General features: G+C 38.7%; 1 protein-coding gene across 2 annotated transcripts; it reads left to right on the top strand.

The window, feature by feature from the left end:
* The first annotated feature begins 1,522 nt into the window (after positions 1 to 1,522).
* LOC126815901 (heparanase) lies at positions 1,523 to 21,133 on the top strand. 2 transcript variants are annotated; one of them, XM_050541994.2, is made up of 10 exons: positions 1,523 to 2,092; positions 6,362 to 6,543; positions 7,488 to 7,661; positions 11,353 to 11,527; positions 12,987 to 13,037; positions 13,483 to 13,683; positions 14,658 to 14,769; positions 15,374 to 15,486; positions 15,929 to 16,075; positions 18,120 to 21,133. In XM_050541994.2, exons 1-10 carry the CDS (start codon positions 1,854 to 1,856, stop codon positions 18,271 to 18,273), a joined length of 1,548 nt encoding a protein of 515 aa, XP_050397951.2. In that variant the 5' UTR covers positions 1,523 to 1,853; the 3' UTR covers positions 18,274 to 21,133. The 2 variants fall into 2 exon arrangements, with proteins under 2 accessions (XP_050397951.2, XP_050397952.2); XM_050541995.2 differs by lacking the exon at positions 1,523 to 2,092 and adding an exon at positions 4,732 to 4,899.
* Positions 21,134 to 21,744: the final 611 nt, after the last annotated feature.

The following is a 21,744-nucleotide window of genomic DNA, read 5'->3' as shown; positions in this document are numbered from 1 at the left end:
CACGTGCGTGCTGTGTCATTGAGTCAACTGGCGTAGTTTCGAAGGAGTAGGGTCGCCTGTCCAACCCGGTTTTCTCCGGGTTCTCCGGTTTCCTCCCACTGCTAAAGACCCCTACGCGCAAGCGAATTATTGAAATAAAATTAAACCATATGTTAGTCCCGAAATGACCTAGTTTGTGTCGAGTGGACGTTAAACCCCATTTCTCTCTCTCTCTATAGTGCTTCAACAACACGGGTCTTGCCAGGCCATCCATCCTGCACCACTGACAAATAGAAACTCGACTGGCTTAAATCCAAAGGAATTAACTTGATCGAAATCAGCACAAGGTCCGATTTTATTTTCCTGCCAAAAATGGTCGCCATCTTGGAAATAACTTCGTGAAATGATGGGAAAATATCTGAAATATAGTCACGACCCCTGCCAATATTCATACATTGCTAAATGACAGTTGATATGTTGATAACATTATAAATAAAGTGTAAATAAAAAAGTAAGTTGGAATATTATCGCAAAATGGTTACCCTCAAAAAATGGCCTCCCATACTATGAAGACCTACTCAGAAAAAATGTCAACATTGTTTTTTTGTCATTAAACATCAAAACCTACAAAATAAAGCTTATTCCGCGATTTCTACCCGAAAAGCCGACGGATGGGAATTATGTAACAAACCGAATCGGACTATTTAGTCTATCTGAGATGATCTGGAGATGGGTGGGGGAATGGTCCAAAGGGTGCGCTTTAAATCATAAGGTCTGTCTGTGAGTCAAGTGGCCTTGTTTTGGTTCACTCTTGCCATGACAAGGAGTTGGACCGCCTGTCCAACCTCGTGGCTTTTCTGTGGGTCCTCCCCACGCCCCGCCCCCAACTGTATTGATCCCTATACGCACAAGCGAATTATTGAATTGAAGACTGTTCTCCTCCGACTGGGCTAATGAAGACGGGCATGCGCCATACAGTGTTCTATGAGGGAAAATTTGCCCAGACAACGGCGCTACGACCTACTCTTATATCGGATTCCAACTGTCAAGGGATCTTTTACGTGCACGCCAATGTGTACACGGAACCTCTTTTTTCGTCCAATTTTTTTTTCTGTACCACTGAACAGTGGGAACAGCGACGGAAAACCCAGATGAACTTCCTGGCCAAGGCAGGGATCGAACTTATATAGCCTAAATCTTAATTGTCTGTAGTTCAATCCAATTCAGTTTATTGAATAAAATATTGTTTAAACTAACACGGAATCTCCAGGTTAGCGAGCTTCTTACGCCCAGAGTCGCTGTGGGGCCCTCAATTATGACTGCTTACCACAAAAGAATACTGAAATTAATAATTACAAGACATACATTTCATCTAAACAGAAAAATATCAAATGAAGGTTATTCTTTAGGGTGGGGGGTAAACCTATGGACCCGTTCTTTTACGAACCATCTGAACGATTAGGTGGTTTCTTGCCTAGGAGCAATGGGGCCAAACTCACCACGCCACACCGGCTCGCAAAAGTCAACGAAAACCACGCCCGAAGGTAGCCATCTGGTGTCAGGAAGCAGTGCAGAGAGGTCGATGTAGTTAACAAATATCCTTTTCACTTCAAATCAAAATTTGCATGAAATTGATTTGGAGGATCCTTTGATGAAACGATGGTTATAATGTAACGACAAGAAAATGGTTTGACAGTTCCGTTTCTAGCCTTTGAAATGCACAGGCTTGTGCCGTGGAAAATAATGTAAATAGGTTTAGTCTAAATTGTGATTGTGGATCAGGCTGAACCGTCAATGGATTAATTAATAGAACGGAACAGAACGCTTGAATGGGCGAATTTTAATACAGTCAGTGTCAGTGTGAATATTAAAAGATGGAAGTCATCCGCCCCCTGTTTTTTCTTACCTTGCTTGGACTAGGATTACTTATACTTCAACAAATTCAATTATTTCTTCTGGAAGTCTACATCAAGCATCAATATAATGTTAATAATAGACTTGTCACTGTATCATTCCACCGTTCATCAGTAATCAACGTTGTAGGTGACAAATTTATAGGCGTAGCTTTAGGTTGTGGTCTAATCAAACGTAAATTCAAACATTTTGATTTTGGGTAAGTATCACCAGATACATGGCGTTGACAAGCTGGACAGGGTGCAACATACTGTTCTGCTACAGTACTGGGGGGTGGGGGTGGGGGTGGAGAATGAATGGTAAAATGCCCATGCTTGAGATTATATGGTCTGTTGTTGAGTCATGTACAGCTGGGGAATTGAAACCAAGCCACTCAGCTCAGTGACAGACTTTAGGATGTATTTTCCAGATCCAAAATGTGGAGGGGACAAGCTGGAGGGAGAGGGTGCATCATACGAATGGTATAATGCCAGCGCTTTAGATCATAACGCCTGTCGTGGAGTCAACTGGCGTGGTTTCGTTTGCTAGCTTGTACATGACTAGGAGAGGAGTAGGGTAGTTCAGCTCTGAACGTAGGTCTCATTACACTCGGCCTCTACGTTCAGGGACTCTTCTATTGAAACCTTGTCGACAAGATTTTGTTTCCCAGTCAATTTTACTGGGCAACTTTTTACTGCTAAACGGTCGCGTGTCAGTCCCTGTGAACGCCTAAACAATATAAATGAACATCTAAGTGAGAAAATAAGACCTTGCTTACCTCGCTAGAGTCAGTATGAGCGACACAACACGCTGTTAAAAAATTTACGTCTCCGTCTTCTAACCGACTTGGCGAACTAGGAGTAGGGTTGAGTGTCAAACATTGTGAGTTTTCTCCGGGTCCTCCGCTTTCCTCCCACTGCTAATTATGATTTGCCAGTGGGTGCAAACTAGGTCATTTCGTAACTATCATATGGTTTAATTTTTTATTTCAAAAATTTGCTTGCGCGTAGGGGTTTTTAGCAGTGGGAGGAAACCGCAGGACCCGTAGAAAACCCACGAGGTTGGACAGGCGACCCTACTCCTTGTCACGTACAAACAGGGAATCAAAACCACGCCAGTTGACTCAATGACAGACCTTATGATACAGCATGCACATGCTAACCATTCGGCCACTCACACCCCACCACCGCTCAAAAGCAAACATGGATGTGTGGTATGGAATTGATACACATATAAAATTTAACCTTGTGATATGCTTTAGATATGTTATCTATTAATATTTATCAATATATTTAATATTAACTTGATTTTGTGAAATATACATGTAGGCCTATACTGAACGACAAAAGTCACACCGCTGTGGTGGGAGACTCAGAAATTATTTATTGCCAACAGAAAATAGAATATTCTGATAATGTTGTAAGAGAGAAAAGAGAGAGAGAGAGAGAGAGAGATTAATGTCCACTGGACACAAACTAGGTCATTTTGGGACTAACATCTGTTTCAGTTTTATTTCAATAATTCGCTTGCGCATAGGGGTCTTTAGTAGTGGGAGGAAACCGGAGGACCCGGAGAAAACCATGAGGTTGAACACGCGACCCTACATTTGTCAAATAAAACCGGGGATTCGAAACCATGCCAGTTGACTCAATGACAGACCTTATGATACAGCACGCACTGCTAACCATTCGACCACCCACCCTCCCAAATGAAAAAAAACCAAACATTCAGTTTATCTGGTAATGGTGTTAAGGTAGCCATACAATAACATTACACTGATTTACTGGGTAACCAGGCCAACATGCATATTGTAATACATCAAATGGTGATGGGTTGCAATCAGCCCAGCAATTCCATGCTCTAGTTAGTATCATTTATTAATTTCATTGAATCAATAACTAATTTCATGCTCCCATTGATATCATTCTTTAATATCATGCGCCCATTGATATCATTCATTAATATCATGCTCCTATTGATATCATTCATCAATATCATGCTCCTATTGATATCATTCATTAATATCATGCTCCCATTGATATCATTCATTAGTATTATGCTCCCATTGATATCATTCATTAATATCATGCTCCTATTGATATCATTTATTAATATCATGCGCCCATTGATATCATTCATCAATATCATGCTCATATTGATATCATTCATTAATATCATGCTCCCATCGATATCATTCATTAGTATTATGCTCCCATTGATATCATTCATTAATATCATGCTCCTATTGATATCATTCATTAATATCATGCTCCCATCGATATCATTCATTAGTATTATGCTCCCATTGATATCATTCATTAATATCATGCTCCTATTGATATCATTTATTAATATCATGCTTCCATCGATATCCATTAACATCATGCTCCTATTGATATCATTTATTAATATCATGCTCCCATTGATATCATTCATCAATATCATGCTCCTATTGATATCATTCATTAGTATCAATTCCTGCTCCCATTGATATCATTCCTTAAATATACTCAAATTGATTGCTTAATTAAGTTCAAATTATGAACAGTAGATTAATATCCAGTCTTGGCTTCTATCGGATTAGACCCCTACCCGCAATGGAATTATTGAAATAAAATTGAACCATATGTTAGTCCCAAAATGACCTAATTTGTGTTGAGTGAATGTTTAGCCCCATTAATCTCTCTCTCTCTCTCTCTCTCTCTGCCAGAATTAGCTCTTATACAGTGCACCTTTAATCTGTTTTTATTCAACTTTGCTTAAATCGTTTGTCGTTTCTTTTGTTATTCGGTATACATGTAATCACAGGGTCATTTGGTAATTTGATAAGTTAAGTGTTTTCCTTAATAACAGCAAGATGGTGTTGTTAAATTTAATGGTCTTATTTTTCACCATTTGTAAATTTGTTTCCTGTCTCATGGTGGATTTAGAATTTGCCAAACTTTCACAAGTTGTTAGTTCACTGTTTGTGGGTGTTACCATCGACTCTAGTGTTATACGTAATAGATGGATGACAATGGATTTTTCGTAGGTTCAACTGTTTTTTTTGTCCTAAGAGATAGAGAAAGAGAGAGAAATAGGGTTCAACATCCACTTGACACAAACTAGGTCATTTTGGGACTAACATATAGTTCAGTTTTATTTCAATAATTCGCTTTCGCATATGGGTCTTTAGCAGTGGAAGGCAACCGGAGGACCTGGAGAAAACCCAAAAGATTGTACAGGCGACCCTACTCCTTATCACTAACAACTGGGGAATCGAAACCACGCCAGTTGACTCAATGACAGCCCTATGATACAGTGTGCCATCCATACAGTGTGAGATAATGGCAGTGGCAGACATATGTTGGTATCTAGCAAGGCCTATTCCTTCTCTACTTGTCATCTGTGCCTAAACGCCTTCTTCAAAACCCTTTGAAGAATTTTTGATTGAATTGATAAATTTGCTAATTCAGATTTGTTTGTTCAGTTGCTTCGTTGCTTTGGTGTGTGGTTAGGGCACACTAGAGACAAATTTTATTGTTAGATTTCAATTTCCTTTCCTTATAAATTGTGTGATGTTTTTTTAACCAGATTTGGTAATCACATCAGTCATCTTCTATATATATATTTGTGACTGTCGTTTGTCTGTCTGTCTGTCTGTCTGTTCGGGGTTGGCAGCTACACTAGGTCTGCCCCGAGTCTGAAATTTGGGGTATAGGGGTAGCTCGGACCGGGGAGTAACATAGGCCAGGTGGCGTTAGTCTACCACTTCCGGTTTCTGAGTTATGACCCCCGAGCGAAGCCGGTCTGTTCGGGGTTGGCGGCTACACTAGGTCTGCCCCGAGTCTGAAATTTGGGGTATAGGGGTAGCTCGGACCTGGGAGTAACATAGGCCTGGTGGCGTTAGTCTACCACTTCCTGTTTCGGAGTTATGACCCCCTAGCAAAGTCTGTCCGTTTCGGGGTTGGCGACTACACTAGGTCTGCCCCGAGTCTGAAATTTGGGGTATAGGGCAGGTGGCGTTAGTCTACCACTTCTGGTTTCGGAGTTATGACCCCCGAGCAAAGCCAGGTATCCTGCTAGTATTGCCATAAAATTGCTTGGCCCCATCGGCCTAACTCAGATGGAGGGCTGGATGACCAAATTAGCGCATGCGCGTTGTATCATAAAGTCTGTCATTGAGTCAACTAGCCTGGTTTCGATACCCTGGTTGTACATGACAAGCAGTAGGGTGGTCTGTTGAACCTTGTGGGTTTTCTCCGGGTCCTCCCTAGTTTGTGTCAAGTGGACGTTAAACCCATCTCTCTCTCTCTCTCTCTCTCTCTCTCTCTCTGTTTGATTAGGGCATGCTGAAGAGACAAATTTTATAGTTAGACAGGTTTCAATTTCTTCTCCTTATGAATTGTGTGATGTTTTATTAACCAGATTTGGTAATCACATCGGTCATGTCGCCACAAAATCGGGCCGAGCTCTGATGATTCATATTGGATATCACTTCAATTTTTAGGTCCCAAAAAATGCTGACCCTGGCCAGAGGACTAGCTCCGTCATATATACGTGTTGGAGGTACCGATTGTGATTTCCTGATCTTTAATATGACTGAAGACAGAACCCTCAGGTATAAACCACAAGCACAATATGTTGTCGAAGATGAATTAGACAAAACCGGGATTAATTTTACTATGACGCGTAAGTATTATATGTATTGTATACCAAGTACTTGGTGAATTCTTAGACGCAGTGGGGATCACGTGGCTAAGTGGGTAAGACGCTGGCTCGCTAGCCTGGAGGTCGGGTGTTCGTGGTTCCCCCTTGTCAGTGATGCACGACGGAGGGCCTGACAAGGACAGCTGTCTAGTCGTTCGGATGGGACGAAAAACCGAGATCCCGTGTACACATTGGCGTGCATGTAATAGATCCCTTGACAGTTGGAATTTGATATAAGAGTAAGCCGTAGCGCCGCTGTCTGGGGAAAATGTCCCTCATAGCACACTGTATGGCGTATGCTGTCTTCATTAGCCTAGTTCGGAGCAGAACAGTAGGACGTTAAGCCCCATTTCATTTCACCTCTGCTTAGACGTAGTGACCAACCTTTTTATATACATGTATCATGTGTCAATTTTTTTCACACACGAATTCAATTGAACTCTTGTACCACCATCTACCAACGTTTATAGACGGGATAATTGCAGAACAAATGTTTGATTCATTAAACATACATTATGCAAGAGCTAAATCTGCCTATTGCAGGTCTTTCTTTAAGCCTGAAAAGTTATCTAAATTATTAATTAGACATTAATTAACATGACAAGACCATAGTCAACTCTGGATGGCATTGCTAGCCTGCAATGTTTATTGGATTAGGTTCCAATTTGCTGTTTGACTTCCATTCGTAATTAAATCATGAAATGGATAATCGAGATGTTTTTTATCCTACCGACTTTAGTAATGATAATTGAGGCTAGGCCGAAAATTTAATCACTAAAATCTTGGTTCTTAGTAGACCAATTTGACTGAAATTTTCAGCAAATTGTCTTTACATTATCTAGTTTTTAACTATTATAGTGAGAACCGCCAGCTCGTTATCTAATCTCCCATAATGCCTCTTTAATTCCCTTTCCCTTTGTTTACAGCTGAAGACTGGGACAAATTAAATCTGTTTACACAGGATGTTGGTTGGAGTCTGATTTTTGATTTTAATGTTTTTCTACGTAAAAATGGCCAATGGGACCCAACTAATGCGAAGGAACTTCTAAGATACACAGTACTTAAAGGCTACAAACCTGCTGGTTACGAATTAGGAAATGGTGAGTTTTTTTTTTAAAGAAATTTATATCATATTATACAATGTAAATGTTGGTGTATATCAAAAAATAAGTTGGGGGTTTGGATGGCCGAATGGTTAGCATGTGCAACCTGTATCATTTCCATAAGTATAACACAAACCTGATTGTCAAATTTACCCACAATAGCTAAATTTCAATGTTCCGTCAATAAACAATCCGTGATTGTTCTGCTCACAGAAATATAGACTAGAATATGAGCAGAAGGACTAAAATGACGTCACAGATTGTTTATTGATGGAAAATTATGACTATCTCTGGAGAACGGCCGAAATTACTAACATTGAAGTTTACCTGTTGCAGGTAATATTGACATTCGGGTTTGTGTTATACTTATGGAAAGGATATGTTGACATAATTACTTGCATTATTCAATAAAAATTTATGAAGCTTTTCCGGCGACCTTTAATGTTGTTCGGCTTTGGGACGATAATGTATTGTTTCACAATTTCTGATTGAAAAGCGATCAAATTTCATAACTCCAAACTATTTATTGTATAATAAAACATAATTATTTTGAGACTAGGTTATTTTGCGTCCACGTGGGGGTCTTTAGCAGTGGGAGGAAACCGAGGACCCGGAGAAAACCTACGAGGTTGGACAGATGATGCTACTCCTTGTCACGTATAACCGAGGAATCGAAAACCACTGCAGTTGACTCATTGACAGACCTTATGATACGACACCATTCTACCATCCAACCCCTTGTTTTAGGTTATAATATCTGTCATTAAAATCAAGACAATCCCAACTTGTACATGACAATTTTGACAAAGGAGATAGCTGCCTGCCTAAATCGTGTTAATTTTCTATCTTCCCACTGCTAAAAATCCGGGCGAACAAGCACATTACTAAAAAGATTATTTGTTAGTCCCAAAATGACCTTGTTTGTTTTGTTTGGATGTTAAATACAATTTTACAAAATTGAATTATATTCACCATATAATATAATATGCATTGGTAATGGGGGATCACGTGGCTAAGTGGGTAAGACACTGGCTCGCTAGCCTGGAGGTTGGATGTTCGATCCTTGCATTGGCCGCGAAAGTTCATCCAGATTTTCCGGCGTGGTTCCCCCTTGTCAGTGATGCAGGACGGAGGGCATGACAAGAACAGCTGTCTAGTCCTTCGGATGAGATGGAAAACCGAGGTCCCGTGTATAAATTGGAGTGTACGTAAAAGATCCCTTGGCAGTTGGAATTCGATATAAGAGTAGGCGATAGTGCCGCTGCCCGGGTAAAATTTCCCTCATAGCACACTGTATGGCGTATGCCCGTCTTCATTAGCCCAGCATAGGAGCAGAACAGTAGGACGTTAAACCCCATTTCATTTCATTTTATTTCGCATTGGTAATGTTGTGTCAGGCTTGTTGTGTGCTGTCAAGTTGACTATAATTATTATATTTTCATCAGAGAAGATTGATCATAGAAACAAAGACTTTATCATAGGCATTTTATCAGGGGAGCTCACTCCTAATCATATAAATTATTAAGTCTTACAACAGGCAATACGTAAGGGAGATAAGTCATGTATCCTTAATAGGATACAGACCACCATAATGCATGCTTAGAACTGATATATGGCTATACAACAGTAATGCTAGGTGCAATGCGTTACGATAGGATTATCCCTATTGAGTCTACGATCTGGTACGTGAAGATTCATTCGTATACGTTTCGATACGATCAACACGATTGCCACGTCTGATCACAATATACGATTACTTCACGATTAAAACCACGATTTTAATCATTGCATGATTCTTGATAGTAGGCACCTAGCATAAACAATTAAACTATTTTCTTGAATTGTATTTCCAGAAATAGAGTATAGCAATCCGAACATCACAGGTGAAATTTTAACTAAGGATTTTGAAAATCTTCAAAATGTTGTAAATGGGTTTTTTATACTAGATAAATCCTTAATATTTGGTCCAGATGTTGCTAATCTCAATAATTATTCACTCGGCTACCTATACAAGTGAGGTTGTATTTTGTATAGTTGACTTAACACAACATTTCATCATAGGGAGAGAGAGAGAAATGGTGTTTAACGTGCACTCGACAGAGACTAGGTCATTTTGGGACTAACATATGGTTTAATTTTATTTCAATAATTCGCTTGCGCATAGGGGCCTTTAGCAGTGGGAGGAAACTGTAGGACCCCAAGAAAACCCATGAGGTTGGACAGGCAACCCTACTCCTTGTCACGTACAACCGGGTATTCGAAACTACGCCAGTTGACTCAATGAAAGGCTCTTATGATACAGCGCGCATGTCCTAACCATTCGGCCATCCCCCCCCCCCACATTTCATCATAACCTGATCCGCAAATAAATAATCGTTATTGATAAATGGCCAGTGGGGTAGTGCTGTGAGAAGGCATGGGAATGGTGTTTCATCATTATTTCAAGTCCAAATCAAAACTTACAAAAATAAAATGAAATGGGGTTTAATGTCCTACTGTTCTGCTCCTACTGGGCTAATAAAGATGGACATACACAATGCAGAGTGCTATGAGGGAAGTTTTGCCAGAGTCTACTCTTATATCAAATTCCAACTGCCAATGGATATTTTACATGCACGCCAATGTATACACGGGTCCTCGTTTTTTTGGTCCCTTCCGAATGACTAGACAGCTGTCCTTGTCAGGCCCTCTGTTCTGTACCACTGACAAGGGGAAACCATGTCGGAAAATCCTGCAGGGATTGAACACCGACCTCCAGACTAGAGATCCAGCGTCTTACCAACTTAGCTATCGTGGCTCCCTCCAAACTTACAAATAAAATTGTCAGTTTGTGTAGAGTAGAGTGGTCTAGTTGATTAACACATGCACGTCAAACCAAAAGGTGTGTCATTGATGCGAGTGCCTTGGTTTCGATTGTCCATGACAAACAGTTGGGTCGTATGCCCAACCTCAAGGGTTTCCTGCCACTGCTAAAGACCCCTATGCGCAAGCAAATTATTTAAATAACAATGAACCATAAGTTAGTCCCAAAATGACCTAGTGTGTGTAGAGTGAACGTTAAACCCCATTTCTCTCTTTCTCTTTCTCAAAATGCTTTCCCTAACTTATTTTTATAGCACTACATCACTGCCCATGTTCCTTGCAGCTTTTGATAGATGTTCACACTTGATAGTTTCATCATAATCTTTATGAATCTGTGCACAATCATTTTATCATGCCAAGATTTGTAATATTTGGACACACAAATAACAGCTAGGGTCATAGGCGTAGGGAGTCAATCTCAGTTGGGGGAGGGGGGGGGGCCTGAGGCTATTGGTCTGAAAATTTTCTTTTGTCACCCGAATTTTCAGAATGAGTCAATCATCAACTAAAAAGAGTTTTGCACAAAGCTTCATTTAATTATTATAGTATTTGAAAGCTAAACCGCAAGCGATTTCATTTTACAATTTTACAATTATATTTCTATGATATATGGTCCCATTCCCTGATGTTTGTGCCCGCGAAACGGAAATACATTGCGTGAAGAATGGACAGTTCATTACAACCCTCAACTCTGACGCCTCTTACCCCACCACCCCACCTCTTATGCCTAGATGTTTCCTTTTGTTATTTGAATTCGACCTGGTTTGTACGGAATCAATGTTCAATCTCTCCTTTTAGAATATTACCTTATTCTTGTATTTTCCAGAACCAAATTCCTTCTACCACAATTTCCATTTCCGTATTCCTGGCGACCTCATGGCTACCTATTTTAAAACCCTTCAAAGTATGCTTGACAGTTTTCCACAGCTTGGAACCCCGATTATTATTGGGCCAGATACCACACAAGTGCAAAGGAAATCAGCAAGAGAATACCTAACATTGTGAGAAAATCCCTTCGTTATTTTATATTTATTTTTTTGGGACCAGGAACTGGTCACTAACTGCTACTCATCTTGTTCTTGGGATGACGCTCTTCGAAAAAGCGTAATGTTCAGTCAATTCAAAACCAATCGACATGACAATTGGCATGTTTGTTCTTTGAAAATTCTGTATTGATTTGGTGAATTAGATTTTTGAATTTCATCCAACAACATGGTTAGTTCCTGGGCCCTTATTCACGAAAACTTAAACTAAGTTACAACCGAAATTTTAGTAAATTGGATATATGCAAATTTATTTTACTGGTCAGCCAATCGAATTGCAGTATTTCTTAAAATTTTGATTGTATCTTAGTTTAAGTTTTCGTGAATAAGGGCCCTGGTCCATGGTATGATCGTATTTGTTTATATCCGATATTAATCACAAATTGAAAAGAGTTTTTTGATTGAATAACAGAATATTCCTAGCTTTCAGAAGTTTCTTTACTTAAACACGCATTATACAAGAGCTCAATCTACCAATTGCAGGTCTTTCTTTAAGCCTGAAATGTTATCTAAATTATTAATTAGACATTAATTAACCTCTCCAGACCATACACAACTCTCGATGTCATCGCTAGCCTGCAATATATACTGGATTAGAATCCCATTTGCTGCTCCACTTTCATTCTTGATTTAATCATGAAATGGATAATCAACACTATGTTTTTTATCGTACCGACTTAAGTAATGATGATTGAGGCTAGGCCCAAAATTCAATCGCTAAATATTCTCGGTTCAGAGTGGATCAATTTAACTGAAATTTACAGCAATCTAGTTTTTAACTATTATAGTGAGAACTGCGAACTCTATATCTATTCTCCCATAATGTATCTTTAATTTCCAATATTAGTTTTAAATATATGTTCCAAGAAATAAACTAATGTCAACAAAATCGAATAGTAAAATAAAGTTGAGAAATTTTAAAGAATCAAATATTAAATTGAAATAGATACATGTAAAATAAACATATCAAATTTTATAGAATCATAACTGAAAGAGTCCAAGGGAAAACCAATCTAAGTCACAGTTTTGTCTTTTCGCATAAAAGGCAAAACAGACTTTTGGACGAGAATGTTTGACGTGAACAGAACAACGAGTGGGTTTAATTACTACTTCAAAATGATGTTTAATGCAAATCATAATTACCAGTACAACTGACTTCAACTTTTCAGGCAAATTAAGGTCAAATATAGAGTACGATGGACATATTTGTCTGGGAGGCCATTTCAAAAAGGCCTTGGTTTGATGTGACTCTGATCGTTTTTATCTGAAATTGATTGTTCCACAGAAAGCATATTCTACAATTTGCCACCAGATTCGTTGAAAAAGTGACTTAGATCGTTCTTCCCCGAGGCTCTTCAACTATTTAATATCTGTTGGATTTAAAAAATAATTAAGCATAATGTTATTTCTTTCGTAGATTTTTGTCGGCTGGAGGTGGTAAATCTGTTGACGTAGCAACATTTCATCAGTAAGTAGGAATTCCTCTATTAACTGATGTAGCTGCAGTGGCTCAGTGAGTAAGAAACAGACTCGCTTAAGATGAGGTCTCAGGTTAGCTCCCAGAATTGGCTTTGAAAATTCCTCAATTCCAAAATCGAAACGAAATATAGATCTGTATTTGAATCAGATTGACACAACCAATATCATTACGAGATCTTAATTTAATTTCTACAATTTTTCAATTATTATCTGTCTAGTCGTTCGGATTGGACGAAAAACCCAGGTCCCGTGTACACATTTGCCGTGTATGTAAAAGGTCCCTTGACAGTTGGAATTCAATATAAGAGTAGGCTGTAGTGCCGCTGTCCGGGCAAAATTTCCCTCATAGCACACTGTATGGCGTCTGCCCGTCTTCATTAGCCCAGTTCGGAGCAGAACAGTAAAACGTTAAACCCCATTTCATTTTATTTCAGTTATTATTTGGACAGTAAAACGGCGACAGTTGAACAGTTTCACGATCCTACCATTCTGGATTCGTTAACACCTGAAATTATAACAGCCGTTAATATTGTTCGACAAAATGCCCCTGGTAAACAATGTTGGCTGGGTGAAACGTCTTCAGCATATGGCGGTGGTGCTCTGGGAATATCTGATAGATATGTAGCAGGCTTTCTGTAAGTATAATAAGTGAATTATTGGTCCTGAGAACCTAATATGTCTCCTGATATTGTGAGGTCAACCGTTTAAAAGGTGTAACGTCACAAAGTCCAAGAGCCATATTTAAGACAATAGCCCGGTTTACACATGGCTGCGATAAACATGCTGTTCTCCGCACGGTGAAAAGATATCTCGGCTCGATGATGACAATTATGGGTATTGATTTATTTGGGGCAGCCATTGTGACAGAAATGATGACAGAACTGTCAAAGTTTGTGGGAAAAAAGGCCAAGACCAGATAGCGTTTACACTACGGAAATTTAACCGTGCCTTTCACCATGCCTTTCACCATACCCAGACCACCTCACTTCAGTGATCCAAATTGGCATGGTACTCAGTATGGCATGCTTATGTTTGACCCGTTTACACTACAAAAAAATTAACCTTGCTGTGCCTGGTACCGTGCCTGGCATGTTTAAAATATGTAATGTAAGCAGGGTTTGATAATGATTCTTTATATCACTGGTTTAAATGGTGTAATGTCACAAAATCAGATTCATACGTTTGTTTAACTAGGTGGGGGGGTTGGATGAGCGTGTGGTTAGCATGTGTGCGCTGTATCATAAGGTCTGTCATTAAGTGATTCTTAATAGTCACTGGTTTAAATGGTGTAATGTCACAAAATCAGATTCATATGTTTGTTTTAATAGGCGGGGGTTTGGATGAGCGAGTGGTTAGCATGTGCGCGCTGTATCAAAACCTCTGTCATTGAGTCAACTGGTGGGGTTTCGATTCCCCTTGTTGTACGTGACAAGAAGTAGGGTCGACTGTCCAACCTCGTGGGTTTTCTCCGGTTCCTCTGGTTTCTTCCCACTGCTAAAGACTCCTACATTATTGAAATAAAATTGAATCATATGTTAGTCCCGAAATGACCTACATGTAGTTTGTGTCAAGTGGACTTTAAACCCCATTTCTCTCTGTGTTTTACTAGGTGGTTAGATAAGTTGGGATTATCAGCTCTACACGGATTACAAGGTGTACTACGTCAGACTTTCTATGGTAATCGTTACGGTCTAATTGATGTGGATTTAAATCCTAATCCAGTAAGTTGGTTGTAATACTATGGCTGTCAAATAGTCTTAAAGAACAATGTTTTTTCATCAGTAATTAAACTACTGTAGGCCATTATCTCAATCAACTTAAGCTCCAAGACCTAATCAAGACGCTGGATAAGACGCTGGCTGGCTAGTCTGGAGGTCGCGTGTTCGATCCCTGCATTGGCCGAGAAAGTTTATCGTGATTTTCCGACGTGGTTTCCCCTTGTCAATGGTGCAGGATGGAGGGCCTGACAAGAACGGCTGTCTAGTCGTTCAGATGGGATGAAAAACAGAAGCCCTGTGTATGCATTGGCATGCACATAAAAAAGATCCCTTGGCTGTTGGAATTCGATATAAGAGTAGGCCATAGTGCCGCTGCCCGGGCAAAATTTCCCTCCTAGCACACTGTATGGCGTATGCCCATCTTCATTAGCCCAGTATAGGAGCAGAACAGTAGGACGTTAAACCCCATTTCGTTTCATTTTATTTTCCTTTCAGAAACTTATTTGTAGTTATTGTCCCTGACCAAGAAAAGTCGATAAATACCATTGTAAAAGCTGCTGGTGGGTGTATATTTGTAGTCTGACAATGCTATGTCTATTATTTCCAGGATTACTGGTTAACTTTATTATATAAACGATTGGTTGGAGGCCGAGTGTTGAGTCTAGGTCAAGAATCAAACCCTAATTTACGAGTTTATGCTCACTGTGCTAATAATAATAGGTAGGTCATACATGTATCTATATTCATAAAAATTTGCATAAACCAAGTCGATTTTTGTCCACACCTATAGCGTTACCGTTATCGACAAAACCGGTTAGCCGAATTAAACAAACCAAGCAGGTACCAGACTTACTGCTTTAACTCTTAGTTGACCCAAGTCGATTTTTGTCGACACCTATAACGTTACCGTTATCGACAAAACCGGTTAGCCGAATGCAGTGTTCCTTCCTGTTTGACATTTTGACAGTTAAAAAATAATAAAACAGATCACTTATTTTTATAAACAATATTTTATTCCCCCAAAAAAGGCCAGGTCGATATTACCTATCTCCTATGTTATGTCTTCAGCATACGTGCTCATCCCCCCTCCCCCCAATTCGGAAGAATTAACTTCAACCTTACAGGTGTTATATGTAATTATATATTATATTGTATGTTTTAGTTCAATGGGTTATAGTAAAGGTGATATAACAGTATATGTGATAAATCTAAGTAATGATGTAATTACCGTTAATATAACTGGTATTCCTGTTTCTACTAGACATCTATATATATTATCACCTGGTGATGACAGTGGGCTCACGTCACGGTAGGTATTATTCTTATTATTCTGGTGGCGTGACTGAATGGTTTAACATGTGCACTTTAGATCATTAGGTCTATTGAGCCAACTGGTGTGGTTTCGATTTTCATTTTGTAGGTGACAAGGAGTCCAACCTGGTTGGTTTTCTCCGGGTTTTTGGGTTTACCACCCACTGCTAAAGACCCCTATGCGCACACAAATTATTAAAATAATTGTTAATCGCAAAATAATATAGGTTATGTCTAGTGTAGTCTCTATGCTCAGCAACATAAAAAAATATTTGTACAACACCTTTTATATACGCCCACATTTGATTGTGGACAATCTACAGGTCACAATTGTTATCCAATTTTGATGAAGCTTGAAATATAGGTTTATCACCAAAAAATCCTGGTTCCTGTCGATATTGGCATGTATCTGTTCGAAACTTCATGAATTATGGCCCGTGATTGTACGAAAAATCACGTTTTTAGCTTGTAAACACTCTGATTTTGATGAAACTTGAAATGCATGTTTATAACCCAAAGATCTTGGTTCACTTCGATATTTGCGCATATCGGATCGTATCTGCCTGAATTATTGCCCCTGATTGTACGAAAAATCGTGTTTTTAACTTGTGGTCCCTTTAGAGGTCACAATTATTATCTGATTTAAAAACTTTTTCGAATATATCACCCTTACACCTTAATGATGGTTGAGTTCGAATTTTGTAAAAATTAGACCAAAACTGCCAGACAAAATCCCCACCCCTCGTATGCAAATAGTGTAAAAGTATGTAATACCAAGGTTGTGGACTCTCTAGAAGTCACAATTTTTATCCAATTTTGATGAAACTTAAAACACATTTTTAAATCCCAAATATCTCAGTCCATTTCTAAATCTGCGCATTTCAGACATAACTACCTGGATTATAGCCCCTGATTGTACGAATAATTGCTTTATATTTTAGCTTGTTCTCTATCCATATCTTGCAAAATGTGGGCGTATCTTGCCTGTCTACCACTGGTTATTTTATTTGATAAGATATCTGCATCTGCTTCAAAATTAGTCAATAAACCAGAAGTTGTTGTATTGTTGCCGATTTCTTCCAATGCTAGCTAGTAGAATGAATTACAGATGTTTGAATTTAATCATCCGCATCCCAGAATAAAATATGTGAAATTTTCTGCTAGTTTTATTTCATCCTAAGTTGAGGTCCTCTTCACACCTCTTAGGACTGACAAAAATATATTCCTGAAATGAGCTTGGAGTAACCAAGGGTTCTTTTTTTTTGTTACTGTTAATTCCATACTAACACAGATAGACATTGTAGTGGAGGGTCGCGACAGAGGTCATACAAGCGACTTTTGACCCTATGACGTCAGACATTTGATTAATCTATCAGCGTTGATGTTTCTAGTGGGTTACAAACAGTTACGTGCACCTCACGCCAAACACTCACGGTAACAGACCGTTTCATTGACTAATCCCTCACATCATCTAGAATGCGGGTTATATAACAACTCTTCCAGATCCAAGTGTAGTAAAGACAAGTAAAACGAAATTTTGAACTATAAAAAACGAAACGAAACAGAATCTGGGTTTTAATCAGATTGCTTTCCTTCATAACCACATTTCTATTCAGCTAAAAAATCTTTTTTCTCTCAGCTACGAAAGATACGTAGAATCAAACCAGTCCAAAGCCGATCGTGTTGATAAGAAGCCGCTTATTTGACATTGACACATAACCGAAGGTGAATAGGCCTACCCGTCCAGTTAATACAACGGACAATCTCACATCGTTACACAAAAGAGAGACACACACTAGTCGCCTCCTACTTCCGATTTCCAAGGCATTATAGTCCAAACCTTGACTGCCATACAAATAAACCACTTGGTATTAGTATTATTTCGTACCTATATCATATCAAACCCCTCGAGCGCCATGTTGAATCACACAGTATTTAACGTTCTAAAACCCAACTACTTTATGGAATCAACGACAAATCTAAACTTGGGCATTCCAACCATTTTTATTTTTGTATCACATTTCTCTTTCTTTATTTTATAGATATGTCAAACTAAATGGTGAAGTTTTAATGTTGCCTAATGATGAGGAACTTCCAACATTAAAACCAAAGATTCAAGAAGGAAATGTTCTACTACAAGGCTACAATATGGGTTTTATTGTTATTCCTGGGGCCAGGAAACACGATTGTTTATAGATAGACCTATGTTTATTGTTATTCCTGGGGCCAGGAAACACGATTGTTTATAGATAGGCCTATGTTTAAAGGTCATCGAAAAAGCTTTATAAATTTTTTAAATAATGCAAGGAATTATGTAGCAGGTAACATTGACATTTGGGATCATGTTATACTTATGGCAGTGGTTCTCAACCTTTTTTTGCCAACGGCACACCATGGAACACATGAAAAAATAGCGGCACACTTGGCTAAATATATATGAAAAATGTTTGAATTGTTGCAAAATAAAAACATGGCAAGTCATAGACGGCATATAACCGTAGACTAGTCATAGACACATAGAATGACTCAAACTAAATAAAGAACAAAAAGCTATGAACATACCAGTAGACACCAGTGAATACTCAATTGGGATCACATGGGTTTTCACATTTTCTTAGAGTGCCGTTCAAAATTTCGCGGCACACTGGTTAAGAAAAACTGACTTATGGAAAGGATATGTTGACATAATTACTTGCATTATTTAAAAAATTTATGAAGCTTTTCTGGTGACCTTTAAAAATATAAATGGTTGAATACATATCAATCCTGAGGTCAACTTTATAAATCTGCTGAGCATCATTAGAGGGATTTTGAATTAGGGAAATATCAATCATAAAATGGTTTCATTCGGCACACTTCGGTCGTCTGCGGTACCCTACATTTAACCTCAATGTCGAACTGAAATGAAATGGAGTTTAACGTCCTACTGTTCTGCTCAGACTGGGCTAATGAAGATGGGCATACACCATACCGTGTGCAATGAGGGAAATTGGGCCGGGCAGTGGTACCATGGCCTCCTCTTATATCGAATTCCAACTACCAAGGGATTAAAAATGGCGGCGCCCATGAAGATGCCTGTGAAGAGTGTTTTATCTCAAGAAAATGTATACATCATACAAAGCTTTCGATGTCTGCAGCTGTTTTTCTTTCAAGTTTATCCGGACAATGGAATTTTGTGAACTACTTTCTGAAAGCAGCAAGTTTTCCTAATAAGTAAAACGGTAGCCGCATCACAATTCTATGGGTGTAACTACATATCACTTACCGTCATACAGCCAAGGTTAGATGTAGCTGTACCAGAGTCTGTCGAGGTTTGTCGAATGAAAATTGTTCAATTCCAATTATATTTAAAAAACTATGATGAACTAAAAATTTCGCAACATTCTTCATCCTCAGTAGACGATATAAATGATCCAGCGGTACATATAAGAAAAGAAATGAAATGGGGTTTAACGTCCTACTGTTCTGCTCTGAACTGGGCTAAGGAAGACGGGCGTACGCCATACAGTGTGATATGAGGGAAATTTTTCATGGGCAACGGCGCTATGACCTACACTTATATCAAATTCCAACTGCTAAGGGATCTTTAACATGCACGTCAAAATGTACACGGGACCTCGGTTTTTTGTCCCATCCGAACGACTAGACAGCTGTCCTTGTCAGGCCCTCTGTCCTGCATCACTAACTAGGGAAAATCACGCTGTAAAAAATCTGGATGAACTTTCTCGGCCAATGCAGGGTTTGAACACGACCTCCAAGCTAGCGAGCTAGCTTCCTACCCACTTAGCCACCATGGCCCCCGCGCCACATATAACTGGTGTGTATGTTTTAATGGGCCTTTGTTTAACCCTGGGGGTTGAATGGACAAAGGATTAGGGCTTGAATGTTGTATCATAAGGTCTGTCATTGAATCACCTGGCGTGATTTTGATTCATCGGTTGTACTTGACAAGGAGTAAGGTTGCCTGTCCAACCTCGTGGGTTTTTCCCCCCAAAGACCTCTGGTTTCCTCCCACTGCTAAAGACACATACGCGCAAGTGAATTATCGAAATAAAATGTGAACCATATGTTAGTCCCGAAATGACCTTGTTTGTGTCATTGATGTTAAGCTTCATTTCTCTCTCCCTTGTTTAACCTTATTAAATCCCAGCTAGAATATTATGTTATGTTGATATTTTGATAGGCTATCAAATTGGACCTATCGTCTCTGAAAATTATGAATGGCAATCAATGAATATGTTTTTATTATGAGGGGACATTTACATTTTTAGAATATTATTTATGCATTTATTTAGTTTTAAATTATTTTCAACTGGGAAAAAATCGAGGTGCAAATCATGGTTCACGCAACCTCATCTGTGGTTTCAGTAATAATGTCATTGTACCGAGATGGACAAAATACAACGGTAAGATGCATAGTGTGTAGAACTGATCTCTGAGTATTTACTAACTGGGGTTTGTGTTAGAATATCCTCAAATCAAGTAGAATAAGTTAATGGGTTAATACTTGCACTGTTGTTCAATATTCCTATGCATTTAACCGTGATAGTAACACTGTGATTTAAATTGTCTATTGTTGCTATTGTCTATGGTTACATAGTATTTATGTAACTAACAGAATACATGTATACACGTTTGTATATGGTTACACTGGTATATAGGTGTAGCCAGATTACATAACTCATCTCTTGAAAATCATTTCACCTAGCTCTTTATATTATAAATTTGTATTGAATTTTTATCAGATTCTACCCTTATAAGACGGGTGGGGGGGGGGTGTGTGTTTGTGGACGGCTGAATGGTTAGCTTGTGCGAGCTGTTTCATAAAGTCTGTCATTGAGTCAACTGGCGTGGTTTTGATTCCCCGGTTGTAAGTGACAAGGAGTAGGGTCGCCTGTCCAACCTCGTGGGTTTTCTCCGGGTCCTCCGGTTTCCTCCCACTGCTAAATACCCCTACGCGCAAGCGAATTATTGAAATAAAATTAAAACCATGTTAGTCCCGAAATGACCTAGTTTGTGTCGAGTGGACGTTAAACCCCATTTCTCTCTCTCTCTCTCTCTCTCTTAAAAGCCAGAGTAAGAAATGTTGCATTATGTATTATACATTTAAAAACCTTTTGGTACATTTTTACTAGATATTTGTTAAAAACCTTTTGTTGCATTTTTAGCTGATATTATTTATAATCTATTGCCATGGTACCTGGTAATTATTTCAAATAATCGTACAGGCAACTTGCCAATCGTACATTATTTATACTAGTGAAATATTGGACTCACGTGATGTATTTCACTGTAAAAGCACGTGCGGAGTGTCTGTATTTTAAGTCGTTTAATGGTCTCAAGCTTAAAACATTGCGTAATATAGGGTAAAAACACTCGGTCCTACGGCCCTTTTGTTGTTACAATATATTACTTATAATGTCTCGCTTTCGACCATTAAACAATACAGAACTAATTATTATAATTATATTTTTGGTTATTATAGATAATATGTGGGGTTGTTTTATATAAAAAAAAATGGTATTTATTAGATATTAATTTTCATTTTGATAATTTATTTATTATAATAAGTCTATTAGTTCTTCACTCGCCAGTAATTGTTTATAAGTATATTGTTCATATTGTGGTTATTTTCATGCATATATTATAGATATGAGGGTTTTATTT

This window comes from Patella vulgata, chromosome 3 (genome assembly GCF_932274485.2).
Source record: "Patella vulgata chromosome 3, xgPatVulg1.2, whole genome shotgun sequence".
Lineage (NCBI taxonomy): Eukaryota > Metazoa > Mollusca > Gastropoda > Patellidae > Patella > Patella vulgata.
Note: the sequence above shows the minus strand (reverse complement) of the source record. Positions and strands in the feature narration are given on the sequence as shown.

What these genes read in the sequence shown, in the direction of transcription:
- LOC126815901 (XM_050541994.2), top strand. Translation starts at nt 1,854, where the DNA reads ATGGAAGTCATCCGCCCCCTGTTTTTTCTTACCTTGCTTGGACTAGGA. An exon ending in CACTGTGCTAATAATAATAG is followed by an intron (nt 15,487 to 15,928) that starts GTAGGTCATACA and finishes TGTATGTTTTAG; the next exon opens with TTCAATGGGTTATAGTAAAG. An exon ending in GACAGTGGGCTCACGTCACG is followed by an intron (nt 16,076 to 18,119) that starts GTAGGTATTATT and finishes TTTATTTTATAG; the next exon opens with ATATGTCAAACTAAATGGTG.